The sequence below is a fragment of the Electrona antarctica genome (genome assembly GCF_951216825.1).
Source record: "Electrona antarctica genome assembly, chromosome: 3".
NCBI classification, from domain to species: Eukaryota; Metazoa; Chordata; class Actinopteri; order Myctophiformes; family Myctophidae; genus Electrona; species Electrona antarctica.
In genome coordinates, this window is record NC_136808.1 from 17,082,935 (window position 1) to 17,102,088 (window position 19,154).

General features: G+C 42.3%; 1 protein-coding gene across 1 annotated transcript in view; it reads right to left on the reverse strand.

The window, feature by feature from the left end:
- Positions 1 to 5,706, reverse strand: part of lgr4 (leucine-rich repeat containing G protein-coupled receptor 4) — a 34,268-nt gene extending 28,562 nt beyond the window's left edge. The window contains exon 1 of the mRNA XM_079497682.1: positions 4,983 to 5,706. Coding sequence (XP_079353808.1) covers positions 4,983 to 5,218 — 236 coding nt within the window. The 5' untranslated portion in view covers positions 5,219 to 5,706. The remainder of the gene's footprint in view (positions 1 to 4,982) is intronic.
- Positions 5,707 to 19,154: the final 13,448 nt, after the last annotated feature.

Sequence of the window (19,154 nt, forward strand, 5' to 3'; positions counted from 1 at the left end):
AATCAGTGTCAAGAAAGATACTGAATAATAATCTCAGGCCTGAATAAAGCCTGAATAGTGCTGTGTGACATTATGTCAACAAACATGACATTTTCTTCAGAAAATAACAGTGTTAACATGACACCTATTTAAAATTCCTTGTTTGTTCGCATGTTTCCTTGATATGTGATTTGTATGTGTTTTTTTTTGATTGACAGACACTACAAAATATATAACTAAAACCATCATAGCTAGCCTTAATTACAGTCAACTGCTAAATGAATACTACAAAATGATAGAGCGCACATGGAAACAATAATTTCATCCACTTTTGTACACCTGTAAACCTGTGACAATTAAGATGATTCCCGATTCCGATTCTAAGAAAAGTGTGCTTAATATTAGACTATTGACAAGAAGATCAAAAGCATCTGCGTCAGAATATTTTGGGTGCCATCTGGCTAAATGGCAAAATGGCTTTTGGGATAGAGACCTAAATCCAAATGGTTTTATACTGGGTTTGGATTCTAATCATGAACAGAGTTACAGGAGATATATTTTGAATTGCTTTGTATGACATCTAGAGAGACAGAGGACGACCAGAGAGACGGCAATCTGGGGCTAGGGTGGTGAGGGTTGGCAGCCCAAAACACTTCCTCCGTGAGGACGTACCAAAAGCTACAGACTGCAGTTAAGACCTGCAAGGAGGGTTTAAAATCAGCCTTGTATGGTGCCGAGGCTAAGATGTGTGCTGTTCAGCGGCAACAATGACACAACGCACAGAAGGATTCTGCACTTCTGGTCAGATTAAGGAGGAGCCAGGCCCGGACGCCCACAGCGCCAGGAGCCTCTTAGTGTCGCCAACATCTCATCAGCTATCTTCCCTATTGACTGTCTCTCAGGAGACAGTAGCTACCACTTGGACACTGATCAGCCAGGCTGCATCGTTTGTTAGACAGTCCGACAGGCATTAGACCGACAATACCGTCGCTCCCGACATGCGTGGCCGGTTACAACTAACCTGTGACCGGGTAAAAACTCCCCCGTGGCCTCCGACATGTGTGGCAGGTTACAACTAACCCGTGGCGGGTTAAAACTAACCATTGGTTAAGTTTAGGGTTGGGTTTTGGTTAGGGTGTCGGACTCATGACCGTAGGACTGTTAGTAAGTCGGACCATGAAAAAAGGAAGGATGCAAAAAATATATGACCTACGTTTCGGCACCCAAGTGCCTTTGTTGATTTGTTTTTATGCTTGTTTTTGTGAATGTAATGTTGTCGAAAAGTGACTAAAAGCAAGACTAGAAGATGCATTAAGTCATGTACTTAATGCGGCGGTGGATCAGGGGTAGAGTGGCCGGATGGTAACCGCAAGGTTGCCAATTCGAACCCGCGGGCTCCCCCAGAGTTGGTGTCGAAGTGTCCTTGAGCAAGACACTGAACCACTAATTGCTCCTGATGTGCTGGTTGGTGCCTTGCATGGTTTCCACCGCCATCGGTGTATGACTATGAATGTCTGTGTGAATGGGTGAATGTAATGCACAATCTATGTAAAGCGCTATATAAATGCACCATTTACCATTTACTTCAACATTTCACTTGTATTACCTGTGGCATGAATTTCTCATGATTGTGTAAAAATGTTAGCAAAAATTCACCCTAATAATTTAACTATGTTAACTATGTGAGTTCTCAGGCTTTATAAGCCATGACATTGTTTTAAATGCCTTCTCCTTTGGCTTAAAAACATTTGTAGACAAGTAAGAATATAAAAATAATAGTTATGGTTTCAATATGATACAATATTTAGATCAAATCAGTCACAGTCATTGCCTAAATTCTTTGTTAAAATCGTCTAGCAATATAAACAAAGAGCCTTATTCCTTAAACAGAATGCTTTCCCTCAACTCCAGTACAAACCGACTAAACAGTACTCTAAACAGGAATTTTACATTTAAATTGCGTCTTAATTACATCCACTTATGTTTGGTAAACAATGATTTGGAAAACTATAGTCTTTTAATATATCACACATTCCTGGCCTACTGCTCTTCACACTGAACTATATCACATCAAATTCCATGGAACTCACTATGTTTCTTTCTATCATTTTAAGCCAATGTTTTTACTGAAGTTGGGAACAGGGCATAGCAGGCAAGGTCCCTTGATCTGGGAATGTATGCAGGTTTTACCACCTGACTACAAGTGTTGTTCTACTCATTGCAGGACAATAACTAGTCAGACTCAGATATATACTGTATATGTTTAGGCTAATACAGGACAGCTACCGACAGCATGGTCAGAGGGGCATATTATATTGTTCAACTCTTTTAGCAGGCATATGATGCAACTAATGACAAGAGAAACTACAGTTGAACCGTTAAGATAAGTGAAAAGGAAACAGAAGTTAAACATTATTTTGTGTGTAAGGTGTGTGTGTGTGTAGGGTGGGTAGAAGTTCAGGAGCCAAAGAGTGAGAGAGGTAAACATTCTCCCAACCAACAGTCATCCTGTTTGCGAGCGGGAACCACTGACTGGCTCCTTTCACCTCTGCTGACCACGAACAAAAGTATCATTCAGTCAAAGATGGATTGAGGGCACCAATGGTGAGCCAGCAAACTGGATCAGTGGAGTGTAAGACCCCTGCTTCCACCCCTCCTCTCGCCATTGGTCCCAACTTGTGCCTGTTCATGCTATGAAAAGGACATCAATGGAGACGTGAGCTGTAACAATGCACATCCCACTACTACGACATCCGCTGCACGTAAAGCATGGGTTGAGCTCTCAAAAAAACCCATGACCACTGACCAGATAGCGAAATTAATCTGAGAGGGCTGTTATAATCATTCTACAGCATAAATAGGCAGCATCAGGTAGCCTACATACCTGGAAAGGGTGCAGTTGTTAGTAACGTGATTGTGTTGACTGAGGGGCCTCATTTTTCTCTAACCTCATCTGTTTTCCTGCGACAAGACTGTTTCCACTGCAGGAGCCAAGAATCACAACACCATACCAATGAACTATGGGCTATATAGGTGAGAGTTATTCCACTGTGATTCATTATGAATTGTACGGTCTCCCAAAATAAAATAAGGATAATAATCTTTATTCAGTAGGAGAAAGAACAGTATGACTAATGCTGCATATAGTTAACAGCTGGAATTAAAACTTCTTTCTGAGAGATTATTTTCGGACCTGTGGGGCTAGCGAAACCTGCAGAAGACCTGAAGTCATTGGCTGCCTGAAACCTCTCTGTTTCTGTCATTATGTTTGTGTGTGCGTGTGTGTGTGTGTGTGTGTGTGTGTGTGTGTGTGTGTGTGTGTGTGTGTGTGTGTGTGTGTGTGTGTGTGTGTGTGTGTGTGTGTGTGTGTGTGTGTGTGTGTGTGTGTGTGTGTGTGTGCGCTCCCTGCACCATTTTCTTCTAATTGCAAATACCCTCTCTAGGAAAATGTTCCATTCGTCTGGTATCTTATCTTATCTATTTGTGATCCCAAACATGTCAGTTTCCAACAACGACTTGAGTTCAAATCTTACCAGGAGAGACTCTTAAAATCAAACATTTCTGACTTAACATTACTTCTTTACACATCAACATGTTATTGTCTTCATCCCCCTTTGCATTAGCCCAGAGAGGGAAGGAGCTCTACAGCTGCAATATGTCTCACTAATCCATCATGATCCCTAACCCCACTGCTCTACATACAAAAAGAAGAGGACAAGTAGAGTTCAAGAGACCGAGAACAGAGAGAGAGAGAGAGAGAGAGAGAGAGAGAGAGAGAGAGAGAGAGAGAGAGAGAGAGAGAGAGAGAGAGAGAGAGAGACTTTCTTAGAGCGTTGAATAAAATTATTACTGTTCACATTCAGTGAACTTAACCTATATATGAGCTTAATACATGCACACATGATATGCCACACTGATTTTTGACAGTTTGTTTAGAAAACAAAATGTTATGAGTTGACATTACTTTTATGGGGAAGAAGATGTGCAAAAGCACAAAGCAGTATAGGATACTAAACTCAATCTTAAAACGTTTCAGCAAGGTGACAGTATATGATAAAATGTGTGTGTACATAATAAACAGTCTGATATCATCGTAATCACAGCCAAGGTCATATTTCATTCTCCTTCATTTAAAAAGGTAGCACAATGATTACACCAACCTGCAACACTGACACTGTCAGGTGGTTACTCAAGTTTATGATTAACCCAGCAATTGTGAAACATTTTTGGCTAACTAACAAGGGATAGGCCCTCTATTGCCAATGTATGAAGTTCCAGTCTCCATGGGCAATAATCAGAGAACTTCAAAAACGTGCAGTCCAACTATCAAAGTATCCACCTGCGCAACATTTGGTTGAAAGTAAATTAGATACATTTGTTTGGCTAGTAATGGTGTCAGAACCTGAGAATGTGTACAGTAGCCTAGTAATGACCCAAATATACATGATTTCATATTATACCTGTAACAGAGTTTAACTATAACAGTGGTGCTGGTCAGCTGGTGCATTGCTGTAGTTTTAACATGGTTACTTGCAATTCATCTCGATTGAAAGATCGAGCCATTTTAAGAATATTAAATTGAATAACGTCATGAGCCTAGCTGGAGTTCTGCCTGTACCAGTGAGTTAATATCACATCTCAAGTAGAGGAGGACAGTAAAATATGGGATGTTGGTTTCAAGTGAATGATATGAAATATCATTCAATATTTCTGCAGGATGCACATGTGCAATAGTAAATAGGTCTGCGTTGTGTATTAAGCTCATGGTGTGCTAAATTGAGACCTTAGTCGCGAGTAGACGGCAATAGGCTAATAACAATCTTTAAAACATTTCCTCTGGCGAGCCATTAGCGCGAAAGTTTACACCACCGATGTAGTGTCCCTCCTCAACATAGGCTGCATATTAACACTCACTAACATGGGTCTTGACTCTTGAGGAAACTGGGAAGGGGCATGCATAATGCATTAAAGGTTTATTACGATCGATTGTTTGTAATACTTACAGGTAATAAGTGAAAGCACTTAGACCAGCTGGGATAGTGGTCAGTCCTTTCCCAGAGCAATCTGCACCCCCATCTTCATCGCAGCTGCATGAGGGCGAACAAATAGCCGGAGTCGACTGCCCTCCTTGCCCAGTGGCACCAAAACGAAGAAAATAACACCACAGAAATATCCAAACGACAAGCACACGCATCTTCCCGTCTGTTCTGGTGCAAGCAAAAAGCCCCCTATAGATCATTTATTCCGTTCGTCGACTTCTCATGTGGTTTACTTGGTTGTGGCATGAGATAAAACATTCCTCTAAAAAAACAAAAATAATTATATATATATGTATCTATAGTTCGTATGTAAACGACCTATTCAAAATGTCCGCGTTTATTTCACGCGTGTTGAATACGAGACTTATCTTTGAGTACAACTAGTTTACCATGCAATAGGAACATTTCTCAACCCGTGTCGTATTAGTCCATGAAAATAAAGTAGCACCACTGACGACAAGAACGGCAGTCTACCTTGCGTTATTATTTTTTTCCGTTTTCGATGTCCCATTAAATAACCAAACCAAACATCGGCTCTTAACGCGTCGTCAACAGCAGAGAGATTAAATAAACGCCTTAATGTTAAAATACGCCATATAACCGCTATCATTCGCCGTCCTATAGTTAGTTTGTTTCCTGTACAAGATCACCGTCAGCTTTCAGCCATTTCTCACGTTCCCTTCCTTCGCTCCCGACATCAACAGCATGCCTCTTGCTCGGCAAGCACCCTACCGGACAACCTGACACACTAGGCCTAGTCCTGCATTAGCATAACCTGCACCACAGCACAGCGTCACTATTTGGCAACCATGCATTAAATACTTTTTTATCATTTAGAGCAGAGGTGGTTCCCAAACTTTTTCATGGCAAGGACCCCAAAATTGACACTAATTATCCCGTGGACCCCCATTTGAAAAGATATGCCAGGGACCCCCATAAGAGAAGTGTTTTATGGCTCTAGAATAGAATGGCATTTCTATCTCCCCAATCCCCAATTTATATTGTAAAATCAATGTAAATCAATCAATGTCTCATTTAACTCTGAGAGTGTACAAATGAAACCTGGACCCGTTAGGGCCCATTTGGTTCCATTTGTACACTCACAGAGTTACAGACCCATAAGGATCCATTTGGTTCCAATCATTTAGCTGGAATTCCCTCAAGGACCCCTGGGGGACAGCGGTTCTCAAACTTTAATATCAAGGACGGAAGGAACCCCATGTATATATATATATATATATTATATACAACTCAGGAGCGAGAATCAGGATTGCCTATTCACAAAGGCATTTATTTATGCAGAACAGAAATTAACTTTTCTCTCTTTTCCTTTTACAGGGGAATGCAGTCAAAGGTAAGCGGTTAACACAAAGTTCATTTCCAAGGTAGAGAGGAGGATCTTCGTCGCTGGACTTTGTTGCTGGACGTCAACAGTAGGTATGGATTACATTCACAGAGGTTCCGGGTGAGTACGGGTTAGCGCCCCAGCCTGCCCCGAAAAACCATGTGAGGCCTTTAGGAGGACCATATACCATTCAAGCCGCAAGTGGAGCCTGCGGCACCCTGTTACCTTGCCGGTGGAGCCTGCGGAATCCACCACTCCCGAATGAAGTGTCTGGTGCTGGGAATCAGGTGCAGGTGCACATAGCCTACAAAAACATATGCAAAATGTCTAAAACAAATTGTTTCATGATTTGAAAAGACGATCTACAAGCAGCAAGCTTGTAGCAGCAGGCATATTGCATGTCACCATGCAATATGCCTTGTAAGCTTATATGCTATTTTCAAATAGCCAAGTATATAGGGAATAGGGATAAAGCAGTTAAACTGATAACACAACTTGGGGCCCCGTACCCCTGGAACTCACCCACGGACCTCACTTTGAGAACCACAGCAATTGCCCAGTGTTCCCACACTAGTAGTAACCTAAGTAGTAGGCCTAGTAGTAGTACTAAATAATAATAATAACAACAACAACATCAACAACAACACAATAATTCATAGCCTACAATTAGCCACACATCTAAAATCATAGTTGACAAAGTGATTTAATTACAAAGTCCCAAACTATTCAAAATAAAGACTAGAAAAAGTGCCCCCCGGAGCACAGGTCTCCACCAGGGCAGGTCAGGTTATGGCCACCTGGTGGCGCTATAATAGGTCAATGGGAAAAGGGTGCCTTTGTTCTTTGCCTTTGATGACAATTGGATGATTTGAGGCATTTTGTTCCAAAAATGTGTTTTGCAAAAATCCACCTGTTGGTGGCACTATAATAGGCCAATGTGAAAAGGGTGGGATATATTCCTCAGCCTAGTAGGAAAGTGCGTGAAAGATTTCACGTAAATTACTGTAGAGATAGTGTATAGCATGAGTAATGTAAAGAAATGGGTTTTGCTAAAATCCACCTGTTGGTGGTGCTATAACAGGTCAATGTGAAAAGGGTGGGATATATTCCTCAGCCTAGTAGGAAAGTCTGTAAAGATTTAATGTAAATTGTATGCTGCGTGGTTTGAGGCTTTTTGTTCAAAACGGGCCAATCCTGCAAACTTTGAAAGCCAAGGTTAGCCAATTAGGATGGAATATGAAATATCGGACAGATCCGGCTTGAACACATGACTATAGAGATAGTGTGTAACGATTAGCGGGATTTTTGGACAGAATTTGGAGTAATATCAACAAATGTGTTTTTCAAAAGTCGGCCTCCTGGTGGCGCTATAACAAGCCGTTCTGGAAAATTTGGGGCAGAGGTTCATCTTTGGGATCCAGGGAGTGTGTGTGCAAAATTTGGCATCGACCGGGTTAACTGTGCCGGAGATTAGCTGTACACAGATTACAGATTTGTATTACAATTTATTTGAATATGCTATGCAAATTAATACCTGTAATTAACGCTTAATTAATGAATGTCTCATATATTAGTCTTACTAGTCTGTGTCTCATAGCAGGGCTGAGGACACGTCCGAAACCCACCTACCAGTGACATATGATATAATTTATTAGGCAGCCTTTTTTTAAATTAAGAAACCTAGAAAAATAACCTAATAACAGTACCACCTATAGAGATCCAGCACCATTCTTCATCCCAGGCTGTACCTCATGAGTGTCTTTGTACTTTGCACAGCCGTGCCTATAGTGTGCTTTAAAATTACATTTAAATTTTCCCCTTAAATTATAAACCACCTCCTGTTCTCCAAACAATTTATGTGTTACCTAGTAACTTATTATTAGCTTTTAACATTATTTATGCTGTTTGGTAATCCACCATATCAGCAAATTGGAGTTTTTATGTTCCCGATAAGCCACATTGTTTATGAATGATACGTATTGCTCTTTTTTTGTAGGGTTGCCACAGGCGTTGCCACAGGCGACTGTGGCTCAGGGGGTAGAGCAGGTCGTCCAATGATCCGTGGGTCGGCGGTTCGAATCCCGGCTCCTCCTGTCTACAATACATGTCTAAGTGTCCTTGGGCAAGACACTGAACCCCAAATTGCTCCCGATGTGCTGGCTGGTACTTTGCATGGCTTCCGTCGCCATCGGTGTATGAATGTGTGTGTGAATGGGTGAATGTAATGCACAATCTATGTAAAGCGCCTTGGATAAAGGCGCTATATAAATGTACCATTTACCATTTACCATTTAAAGACATTTAATCAGAATTGAATTATTTGAATATGTATAGCTTATATGAATTTGTATGCTCAAATTAAGCTAAAATTCTTTATCAAGAGAAAATTAAGCCACAGACACTTTACTTAGCACCAATCTGGGAACACATTCAGTAAATAAAAGGAAAGAAAAATCATTTGTTTTTGTTTCTGGGGTCACCAGTTGTCTTTTTGAGTAGGAACTCGGTTTGGCTCCTCCCCTTTCTTAGTCCATTTCCTCCCGGATACTTCTGTGTTTATTCCTACTAATGTGAATGGGTGAGGGTGAACAGACACTATACAAATTCACACAAATCTCAGCGTTGGGGATTAAGATATTTTTTTACTGCAACCAGGGGACCAGAACAAGCCTACTTTAAACATGATCAGTCCATGCAGACCTTGTTTACCTGCTAAGTCACAATAATTATTAAAGGACCACTTCACCACTTTTCAACCTATCTTCATATAATTGGTCCTCACTAATGTTCATGACCATGTTCAGAAACCGTCGATCAGATTCGTTAGGCAGATTCTTTTTAAACAAGATTTAAAAATATATATAAAATATGAAAATGTATATATTTAGAACGATGGCTTCTATTATCGTATTGCAACTTTTCAGTAATAGAAAGTCTGCAGTTTGGATTCCCCATCGTGATGTCACTGGTGGACGGGTTTCTGAACTGCCCACAGCCCTCCCATGAGACATAGACAGAGTAGAAAATAATGGTGGCATTTATCATGAACATTCATGAGGACCAATTATATGAAGGTAAGTTGAGAAGTGGTGAAGTGGTCCTTTAAGTTTTGTGCCATAATCTTAGTTTTAGATTTCAAAGTCTATTTCAGATTTTCTTTTTTTAATTGAGTTGTAAAACATTGTATGACATACAGTGCTTGATGTCATCAACACATTAGTAAAGCTGAGAATAATTATGCTGTTAGGGTTTAACAGGATCCCGGTTGTGTAAAAGAGTACCATGTGCATTGCAATGGATCTTGGCAACATGCCTACTTTGCAACATGCCAAGTGAAGTAAGTAAGCACTATACACTATACAGTAAGCACATGTTGAGCGAAAAATAGGATAGGGCCTATAGAATTGAGTCGTGTGGATCACACAGATGTTGCAAAGCAACATAATGTTCATAAAAGATGGCACAATTTATGTATACTCAAAGTGTCTCAGAGGATGTCTGTGGAAAGTTCAGTCCTACTAGTGACATAATCAGTAAACTGTTTTGGTTGTTTCAAACAAGATAAATAGCTAAAATAGCTGATTCATGCCCACACTAATTGTGTTAAAATTGTGTTAATTTCGCTTGTTTGTTTTCTTTGTTTGTTTGTTTGTTTTCACTCACAAAACAAACAATACAAAAAAAGGTTCAGAAAATAGCAAGTGAAATGTGAGTGAGAATGCCTAAAAACCACATGAGGTTTTGAAAAGTGGCATTCTCTGGGAAGCTTTAGTAGTTTAGGTTCAAATTACATCGTTGTGAAGTATTCCCCACAGTTACAAAAAAAACATCATACAAATACAGTGAAGAAAATACACATTCACAATATACAAATAAAAAGAAACAAAAACAGTCACAACAGACTTCTTAGTATTATGCGTGTCTTAAGTACAAGGTTTTATGACTTAACTTAAGACCTGGAGGCGTGGTCAATGCTGTTTGGCCACTCTGAATAGCCAAATGGCATTGATCACGCCTCCAGGTCTTAAGTTAAGTAATAAGACCTGGTACTTAAGACACGCATAATACTGTAGACCTCTTAACACAAATACAGCCATCTCACTTTCCCCCAAATAAGTGCCATGCAGGACTCAGAATGTTGTGTTTCAGAATGTTACTTTATTCATTGTGCTACAATACAAATGTAATGACATTATGTGCCACTACTGTTCCTCACTCACTGAGAAAAGGAGCATTAGAAAATGAGTCTTGTGTGATTTCATTTTGGAGAAAAAAGTCAAGAATCAGCAAACATTTTACTTGTAACATTAAATTGAACGATTAACATAACGTAAAAAATAGAACAATTGCATTATTTACCATGACTTTATGACCTTTTAATGGTATCTGGGTTTAGTTTTTGAGCGGTGCCTAACCGCTCCAATGAACAGCTATGTGTCCCTATGTATGTATGTGTGTGTGTGTGTGTGTGTATGTGTGTGTGTGTGTGTGTGTGTATGTGTGTGTGTGTGTGTGTGTGTGTGTGCGTGCGTGCGTGCGTGCGTGCGTGCGTGCGTGCGTGCGTGCGTGCGTACGTACGTACGTACGTATGTATGTATGTATGTATGTGTAAAGCCTTTACCTCTAGGCTAAACAGCAGGGCAACTGGGTTTGACTTTAGTTTTAGAAGCGTGCATGATTAATTCAATGTCCAGTCGTTGCATCTCTTTCGGACATGTCAATCCATTCATCGTGAACATTCAGGTTCTTGCAGCAGCACTCAAAAACTTAAATATACTTAATAAACGTACAAACAAACTGAACCACCGACCACGCACGGTTGAAAACTGTGTAGTCTTCCCCTGTCGCACCTGAGTGCCATCACCTCCCGATAGGTAATAAGGGTAACCATGACGGACGATCGAGAAGGAGCTCCAGCAACAACATCAGAGCTGGGGGACCATAGAGAAGATGGCCAAAGACAGATGCAAGTGGAGGAACTTTGTAATATCTTGAAATATAATTAACGTAATGTTTTGGTTAATGGTTCAAATTTGGTAAAACAATCGAGTTAACATAGCGTGTTGAACTTTATGCTCGTCGGCAGTGCAAAGCCTAATGGAAACTCCAAGATGACAAACAAATGCTGCGACATAAATTAATGGTGAATTAGCAATGGCTAAGAAGAAAGATTACACACACTACACATCTAAAGAAAATGTGGATTTATTATTATTTTTTTAAATTATTATTCACGTTAATGACCATGCAGTGGCACTGCAGCACCACCAACAGCGGACAATGTTTAGGTAAGAAAGAAGTCTTATTTAACACACTGCGAGCCATACACGTCCAAAAACGGTTCATAAAACTCCACACTCTTATGCCATCCTCGCGTTTGAACGTTTAACCATATACGGGCCCCGACGACAAGGCAACCATGTTGGAACGGTCGAGAACCAAAAGTGATGAAAATAATGATAATCCGTACTCCGTAGAATCCAATACTGGCCGCGATCTTTAGCGGTTTATCTCGGAATTGACCCTCAGATTTGGTGACATGAGAAAAAGTATTAATGCCACTAAAAGGCTATCGCATCACTCCGGTTAGCATGTTGTGATCTGGTATGCTAGTCGATCACCCCATCTAGCTACAGACAGGTTGCGCTCTTACTTCCGGATTTAAAATGGCCGATCCAAGGACCCGCAAAATGACGTCATTTTGTAGTTTTTGCCTGGCAAGGGCTGAGGTGCCCAAAAACATGCCGGCACTTAATGATGTACAACTCTTAATAATAACGTTGGCATTCGGTCATTTCGGCTACTCAGGTTTTGTACGGGTAATGGTCCTCATATTTATTATAACAGGCGGTTCCATTCGGCTCCGGTTCCAACACTCAGGTCTTTTCGGTTCAGAGGCAAGAATTCTAATAATAGCAGCGGGTCCATTCGGTGCCGGATCCATTCTTTGCGGGTCTTTTACTTTACGGGTTGGTCAAATTGGACCCGTGAAGACCTCTAGTATGTATGTACCGTATGTCCGTATGTGTCCAAGTACGGACAGCTGCAATACCGCTAGGTGACCTAAAGTGGCACTGTTGAGCAGCGTATGTCCCTATGTATGTATGTCTGTTTAGGCAGCACACACGTTTCTGCATGATAAAACGAATATCAAATATCTAAATACTGATATTACTTTTTTGATATTACTCCTAAGGATTTTGTTCAAACATCAGCAGGCCCGGGTAGCTGGTGTAGTCACTCTTGCGACTCCTCCATGTCTCTCGCTGCCACTCAAGTGACTACTGGCCAATCAATTTCTGGGACTAAATCTAAGGGAGCTTTATTGGCAAATTTGGCATGAGGAAACAAACGTTTACATTGCCTCTGATTGGCCTACCGAACGTCCCCTTACGTTACGCACGCGGAAGCTTCGCAAGCTTCCACTATGCTTCGCAAGGAATCTCGGGAAAGCTTGCCTGCATGTTGCCTTCAAGAGAGACACACGGCCCAGTGCCGAAGGAGGCGTCTACGTTTTTATGCTTATGGGTGTAGTGATCCGGACACCTGCTGATATAGCCTGACTGTGTTGCTGACAGCATGTTGCGCGTTCAAATCCCGATCCTAATGACCTTTGCTGTATGTCACTCCATCTCTCGCCCCATTTCCTGTCAGACATGTTGTATTATACTATCTAAAAAACAAACAAAACAAAATCAAAAAACGAACACATATTCATATTCCAAAGTTTGCAGGAGTGGCTCGTTTAGAACAAATGCCTCAGACATGAACCATGTCCATTTCCTGTGAAACTTCACATTGGCCTGTTACATCATCACCTTTCAGGCGAGGGCTCTATTTTTCGTCCATGCTAAACCCCTTATCCCTAAACTTCTTTGCCTTTTTTTTATTTTTATTTTTTACTATTTTGAAAAACATTTTTGAATAGTTAAAATAGCCAATCTACAAGCTCACAACGTGTCGATGTAGATCGTCTAGTTGAACTAAAAAATCTTTTTTCAAAATGGTAAAAAAGGGATAAGGGGTTTAGCATGGACAAAAATATAGGGTTGACAGTTTGCTCTGCTGTTGGTTATGGTTTTAGAATAGAATAGAATTCTGCAAATTGGCAGAATGTGCACAAGAGGTCATACACCTCATGTTAGAGGTATCTATAAAAGGTTGACATTTTCCAAACTATTAATTCATGTATCTCTATTTCATGGGTGTTGGCATGTAGGCCTATACAGTAGACTAAACATTTGTGGCATCATTTAAGTATTTGCAAATTCTGAATCAGATCTGATGTGAATTTATGATTCAGATTTGCAATTATCTTCCTTCCTTATCATCTTGCTTTGTCATCACCGATCCTCTTGCTTCCAATAATGTCAGAGTCACTAGGTACAGTATAGTGTGGCTTACTCAAAATGAAAGTCACAATTTACTAGGCAATGTAAATGACTATGAGATGATTTGATAAGGAGTACAATGCTCGCCTTTGTGTTTCAGCAACATTGTAGCCAATGTGTTACTTGTATTGTTAACAGATCTTTTAACTTTCCCTCAGCAAGAGAGAGCCAGCCAGCCAGCCAGCCAGCCAGCCAGCCAGCCAGACAGACAGACAGACAGACAGACAGACAGACAGACAGACAGACAGACAGACAATCACTGCCCTATACACGAAATCTCTTTGCTAAAAATAGCCGATCTACAAGACCTAATGTGTTGCAAATAAGCTATTTTTGACAAATGTTCCCCCCAGAATATGGATGCTGGGCATCAAGTGGTTAAGTACCCTATTACGTATCAAACTAAAGGACATGGTTGCACAGACATTGCACATTGGAAAATAAATATATTAAAATGGAATACATCAGATAGTGAAAATCACAGCCTGTTTGTGGCAGGCTGCACCAAAACGATTATTCAAATAAATAGAAAGTATTTTTTCTAACTAGGTGATAGTGAATCCAAACTCTTATGAAGAGAAATACCACCCCTCAGTGGTTAGATTTTCTCTGTGCTTCAAACTTTTTTTTAATCCACACTAAATGGTAGGCTACTAGATAATAATAATAATAAATAATAATAATTGAGCTATTGTTTACTTTAACACATTAATTTTTAAAAAGTTTTAAAAAGTACACAACCGTGTGAACAACTAGCGGATCATGTGGAATATTTCATGGCCAGGATTGTTGAGGGGCGCTAGACCCTCCCATGCCCAGCTTTGTCTGTTTGTGTGTGATGATTTGTGATTTGTGATGGTTGGTGATGATTTGATTGTCTGAGCACTCCGATGATTTGATTGGCTGAGCAATGTGCGTATTGAGGATAAAAATCACACCCGTGTGAAGTGAGGGGCGCTCTTATCATCGTACATCATCATGACGTAAAAAGGACAGTCCGACAGTTCCGATTTTACGGGGGCCAGTTTAGAATTGCAGCCGTCCGTAGGTGCCCTTTGAGAGTGGTTTTGAAGCAGTCAAGGGATTCACATGTCTTAATGACTGTTGGTAGGGCGTTCCACATTTTGGTGGCATAGGATGAAAATAATTTAGTCCCTTGTTTGTGCCAAATCTGCGTTCACAAGTTCATTTGTGCCTACATAAACTCAGTCTACAGCCCTCACAGAGTCCACATGCAGCATACAGATCGCCAACCCAGGCAGCCATGCGTATTTGACTAAAAGAACATGGTGAATGGAAAGGAGAAATAGTAGCCTACTGTGAAATATATGGTGTCACAAACCTCTCTTTGACTGGAGAAACGTGGGTGGTCAGCTGTATCCAGAACTAAACATCAATAATATTTAATAGGGTGACTTCATCATCATAATTTTTTCATATTTAAATATACTTCACATTCTCAGTTACCTATTATATTAAAACATCCCCTTTCTGAGTGCAATAAGAGGACTCGACATGTGTTTCACACATTTTCTCATTGCTACAGCTGCCCACAACTATGTGCATAACACTTGCTTTTCACGTCATAGTGTTTGAGATAGAGGGATACTAAAACCATAATTGATAAACCGAATGAACATTGACATTATAAAGAACTTTGAATTATAGCAATTACTTTAGAATTGGCCGAGTATGGCTTAGTTAAACTGTCGGTGTCCACAACCAAACATCTCTTTTTGCACTTTAATAAGAAGTGGTCCTGACCTGGCGGTACATGTCTTAACTAAGCAAACGGGCAAAATAGCAGATAGGCTACTACATGCCCTTAATTAATATAAACACTTGCCAGGAGCTGGCAACCAAAGTTGCCCAAACTCTGACCTGACCATACTGGTCTCAACCCCCTAACTGATATGTCCCTGAGGACAAGAACTAGGGTGCCTGAGGGCGGTTCCCACACTCCTCAACAACTTGCAGGACTGCATGAGCCACCGAGGGCTCAGTAACGTCCAGGTTGTAAAACCTTGCAAAAGTTGAAGGCGACGACTAAACAAACATCCTGTACCGATAGGCCCTTGTATAGAGCCCAGGATGCTGCCACACTGCGGGTAGAGTGAGCCCTCAACCCCACAGTTGGTAGAGTACCTCTGCTGGAGTAAGCCATCTGAATGGCCTTCACAATCCATTGGGACAGTCTGACCTTAGTCACTGGCTTCCCCATGACTCCAGTACCCCATGCCACAAACAACTGACTTCCTTTCCTGAAGGAAACCGTTCTGGCCATGTACACCCGTATGGCCCTGACCGGGCACAAGGTGTGTAACCTCTCATCCTCAGCTGACGCGAAAGGAGGGGGGTGGAAGGACCTCAGGTCCACTGGCACAATGGTGGCATTGGAGTTCTTAGGGACAAACGCTGGGTTAGGCTTAACGGTCACCCTAGTCTTGTCCTCATTAAACACTGTGCAGTCCGGGCTTACAGACAAGGCCTGTAAGTCACTGACACATTTAACCGTCATGAGGGCCACCAGCAGGATGACCTTCAAGGACAAGGCTTTCAGACCCACTGTCTCCAGTGGTTCAAATAGGGTCTCCGAAAGAGCCCTCAGAACCACCGACAGGTCCCATCGTGGAACTAGAGACCGCGTCACCGGGCATAATTTCCGTGCACCCTTCATAAACCGCCTTATGAGGGTGTCCTCGCTCAGGGCCTTGTTATCGATTCCAATATGGCAGGATGATATGGCCACAGGTCGTGCAGCGCACCAGCACTCGAAAACCTTCCATGCTATGTCGTACACCTTGATGGTAGATGGAGCTCTGGCCCCCTGAATTGTGGCAACCACATTCGCGGGTAGGCCTACGTCTTGAAAACCTGTCTGTGTGAGCTGGTCCCGCCTGAGCGGGAGCCGCCACGGCCGGTCGTATAGGAGAGGGGCTATTTCCGACCTCCAAGAGCCCCAGGCCGGGACTACGAGGAGCAGAGACAACCGACAGGTCCTGACCCTGTCTAGGGTTGTCCTGATCAGGTCGAGGGGAGGGAACGCGTACAGCAGCCCCTGTGGCCACTCGTGGGCCACGGCGTCTAGGCGTAGCATTGTCGCTCCGTGGAGGGAGAAGAACAGGTGACACCTCCAGTTCTCTTCTGAGGCGAAGAGATCTGCCACTGGGGTCCCGAACCTATGCCATATCTGGTCCGCTATCTGCGGGTGGAGGGACCAGTCTGAGTAACGGAGTGGCCCTCTGGACAACAGATCTCCTTGATCTGATAGGCGATGCCTATATAGGTTATCGTCTGGGCCGGGGCCAGGATGCTCTTTTTGAGGTTCAGAGAGAAACCTAGGGAGGATAAGAGGTCCACTACTCGTGTGGTGTGGAGCACTACTTCCTCTGGCGACACTGCACATATAAGCCAGTCGTCCAAAAAACATGGCTACGAGGACCCCTTGCGATCGCAGGGGTCTGATGGCGACGTTTGTGCATTTCACGAATACTCTCAGTGATAGGGCTAGCCCGAAAGGCTAGCCCTTCGTAGACCGAATTCGTAGACCGAATCTCAGGAACTAGTGTGAGGTGGATAAATCGTCATGTGGAAGTATGCGTCCTTTAGGTCGATGCTGGTAAACCAGTCGCCCTGGCGGAGAGATTGCAGTAGAGTGATTGCTGTCAACATTTTTAATCGATAGTTTCGGAGGTATCCGTTGAGGCCTCGTAGGTCCATTCTAGGACCAGGAAGTACCGGCTGTAAAACCCGGCGCGACTCTGGTTCAAAAGAACTTCTCTGACAGCGCTCTTGTCTATGATGGAAAGTATTTCTGCCCGCAGAACATCCACTGCCTGCCCTGTTGCACCCATGCTGACACTCCACACTGTTTCCATTGTGGTAAAAATTGAGCTAGTGGATTGGCTACTCATTGCGGGCTCGTGGGGCGGCGGTGCCCGCACGTGGGTTGGCTACTACACGGTCGTGCTGGCTCTGTGAGAGGCAGCCTTCCCCACAATGTGTCGCTCTGCGCGGCACGATGGCACCCTCTAGCGGTGGGGAGGAATTTTGGCCGTGCCGTTGCCAGAGAGAGCTGGACCCGTGGTCTCCATCGTCGATACCGTTTCCGAACCCATAGCAGGAGCCCCCATTTGGAGCTTGTTTTTCTGTGCCATTGAGATGTTAGAGAACCAGGATGTGCAAGCATAGTCAAAGATGGGCAGTATGAGTGCTCCAGCTAAAGTCCTGAGAGCCCTTTTGTTGACAAAAGAGGAAATTCTGGCCAGGAATCTTGTCCTTTGATTTACTCTTTTGATCGCCCTTGTTGCCATGCTTTCACCTGTCAGCTTATTGTCAAGGATACAGCCTAGATATGTAACCTCTTCTTTGCTAGAGATTACTATGTTGTCAACTTGGACCTTAAAATCATGTACATTTATATTGCTAAGGGAACGGTTTGTTATCGGTAAGCCATGTTCGGATTTTCGTGAGTTCTGTACCGAGAGCCTCTTCAACCTGCTTTTTTTCTCCCGATATCAGGAGTGCTGAGTCGTAGGCAAACAGGAATAATTTGCAATTACAGGCGGCACTCATGTTGTTAATGTATAGTAGAAACAGTAATGGTCCTAGTATGCTTCCTTGAGGGACCCCACAGCTCACTGGGAGGGAGGAGGACATGGTTCCGTTTATGTCAACCATTTGTTCTCTTCCCTCAAGGTAGGACCTGATCCACTCTAAAGATTTACTATCAAAACCAGTCGCCCTCAGTTTTTCCAGCAGGATCGAATGATTTACGGTATTAAATGCCTTTTGAAGGTCCAGCATGGCCATGCCGCAGTATTTGCCTGAGTCTACCTCGTGTTTGATGTAGTCATTCAAATATAGTAGGCATGTGTCAGTGGAGTGCGATGTTCTGAAACCAGATTGAAATTCGAATGATGGATACATTTGTAATGTGGGCTATTATTGGGGCTATGGAGACAGCTGCGTCTCTGAGGAATCTGGTTGGGATATTGTCATGTCCGGTGGCCTTGTTTGGCTGCAGGGTGCTTAGTTTTTTTAGCACATCTTCAGTTTTTACCGGTTTTATTGAGAAGGAGTCTTTTTGAGCCCCTAGTTTTGCATAATGAGTGTTGATGTGATTAGAGCCATACAACAGACCAGAGTGCGGGGGGAGTTTATTTACTAATTGTGTAACGATGTTGGTGAAAAGATTGGGGTTTCTTTGGTTTTTTTTTTAATGTATTTTTATTGAGGCTCTGCATTTTCACAACTGTTCAATCACAAATCAATGTATATAGAACCACACTTTTCTTTTTTCAACACAACATAGGAAAACAGTGAAAAGATTGTTGAAACAGTTTGCTACTGCTGATTTGCCGCAGCGGAGAAGATCAGCGACATCACTGAGTGGGAATG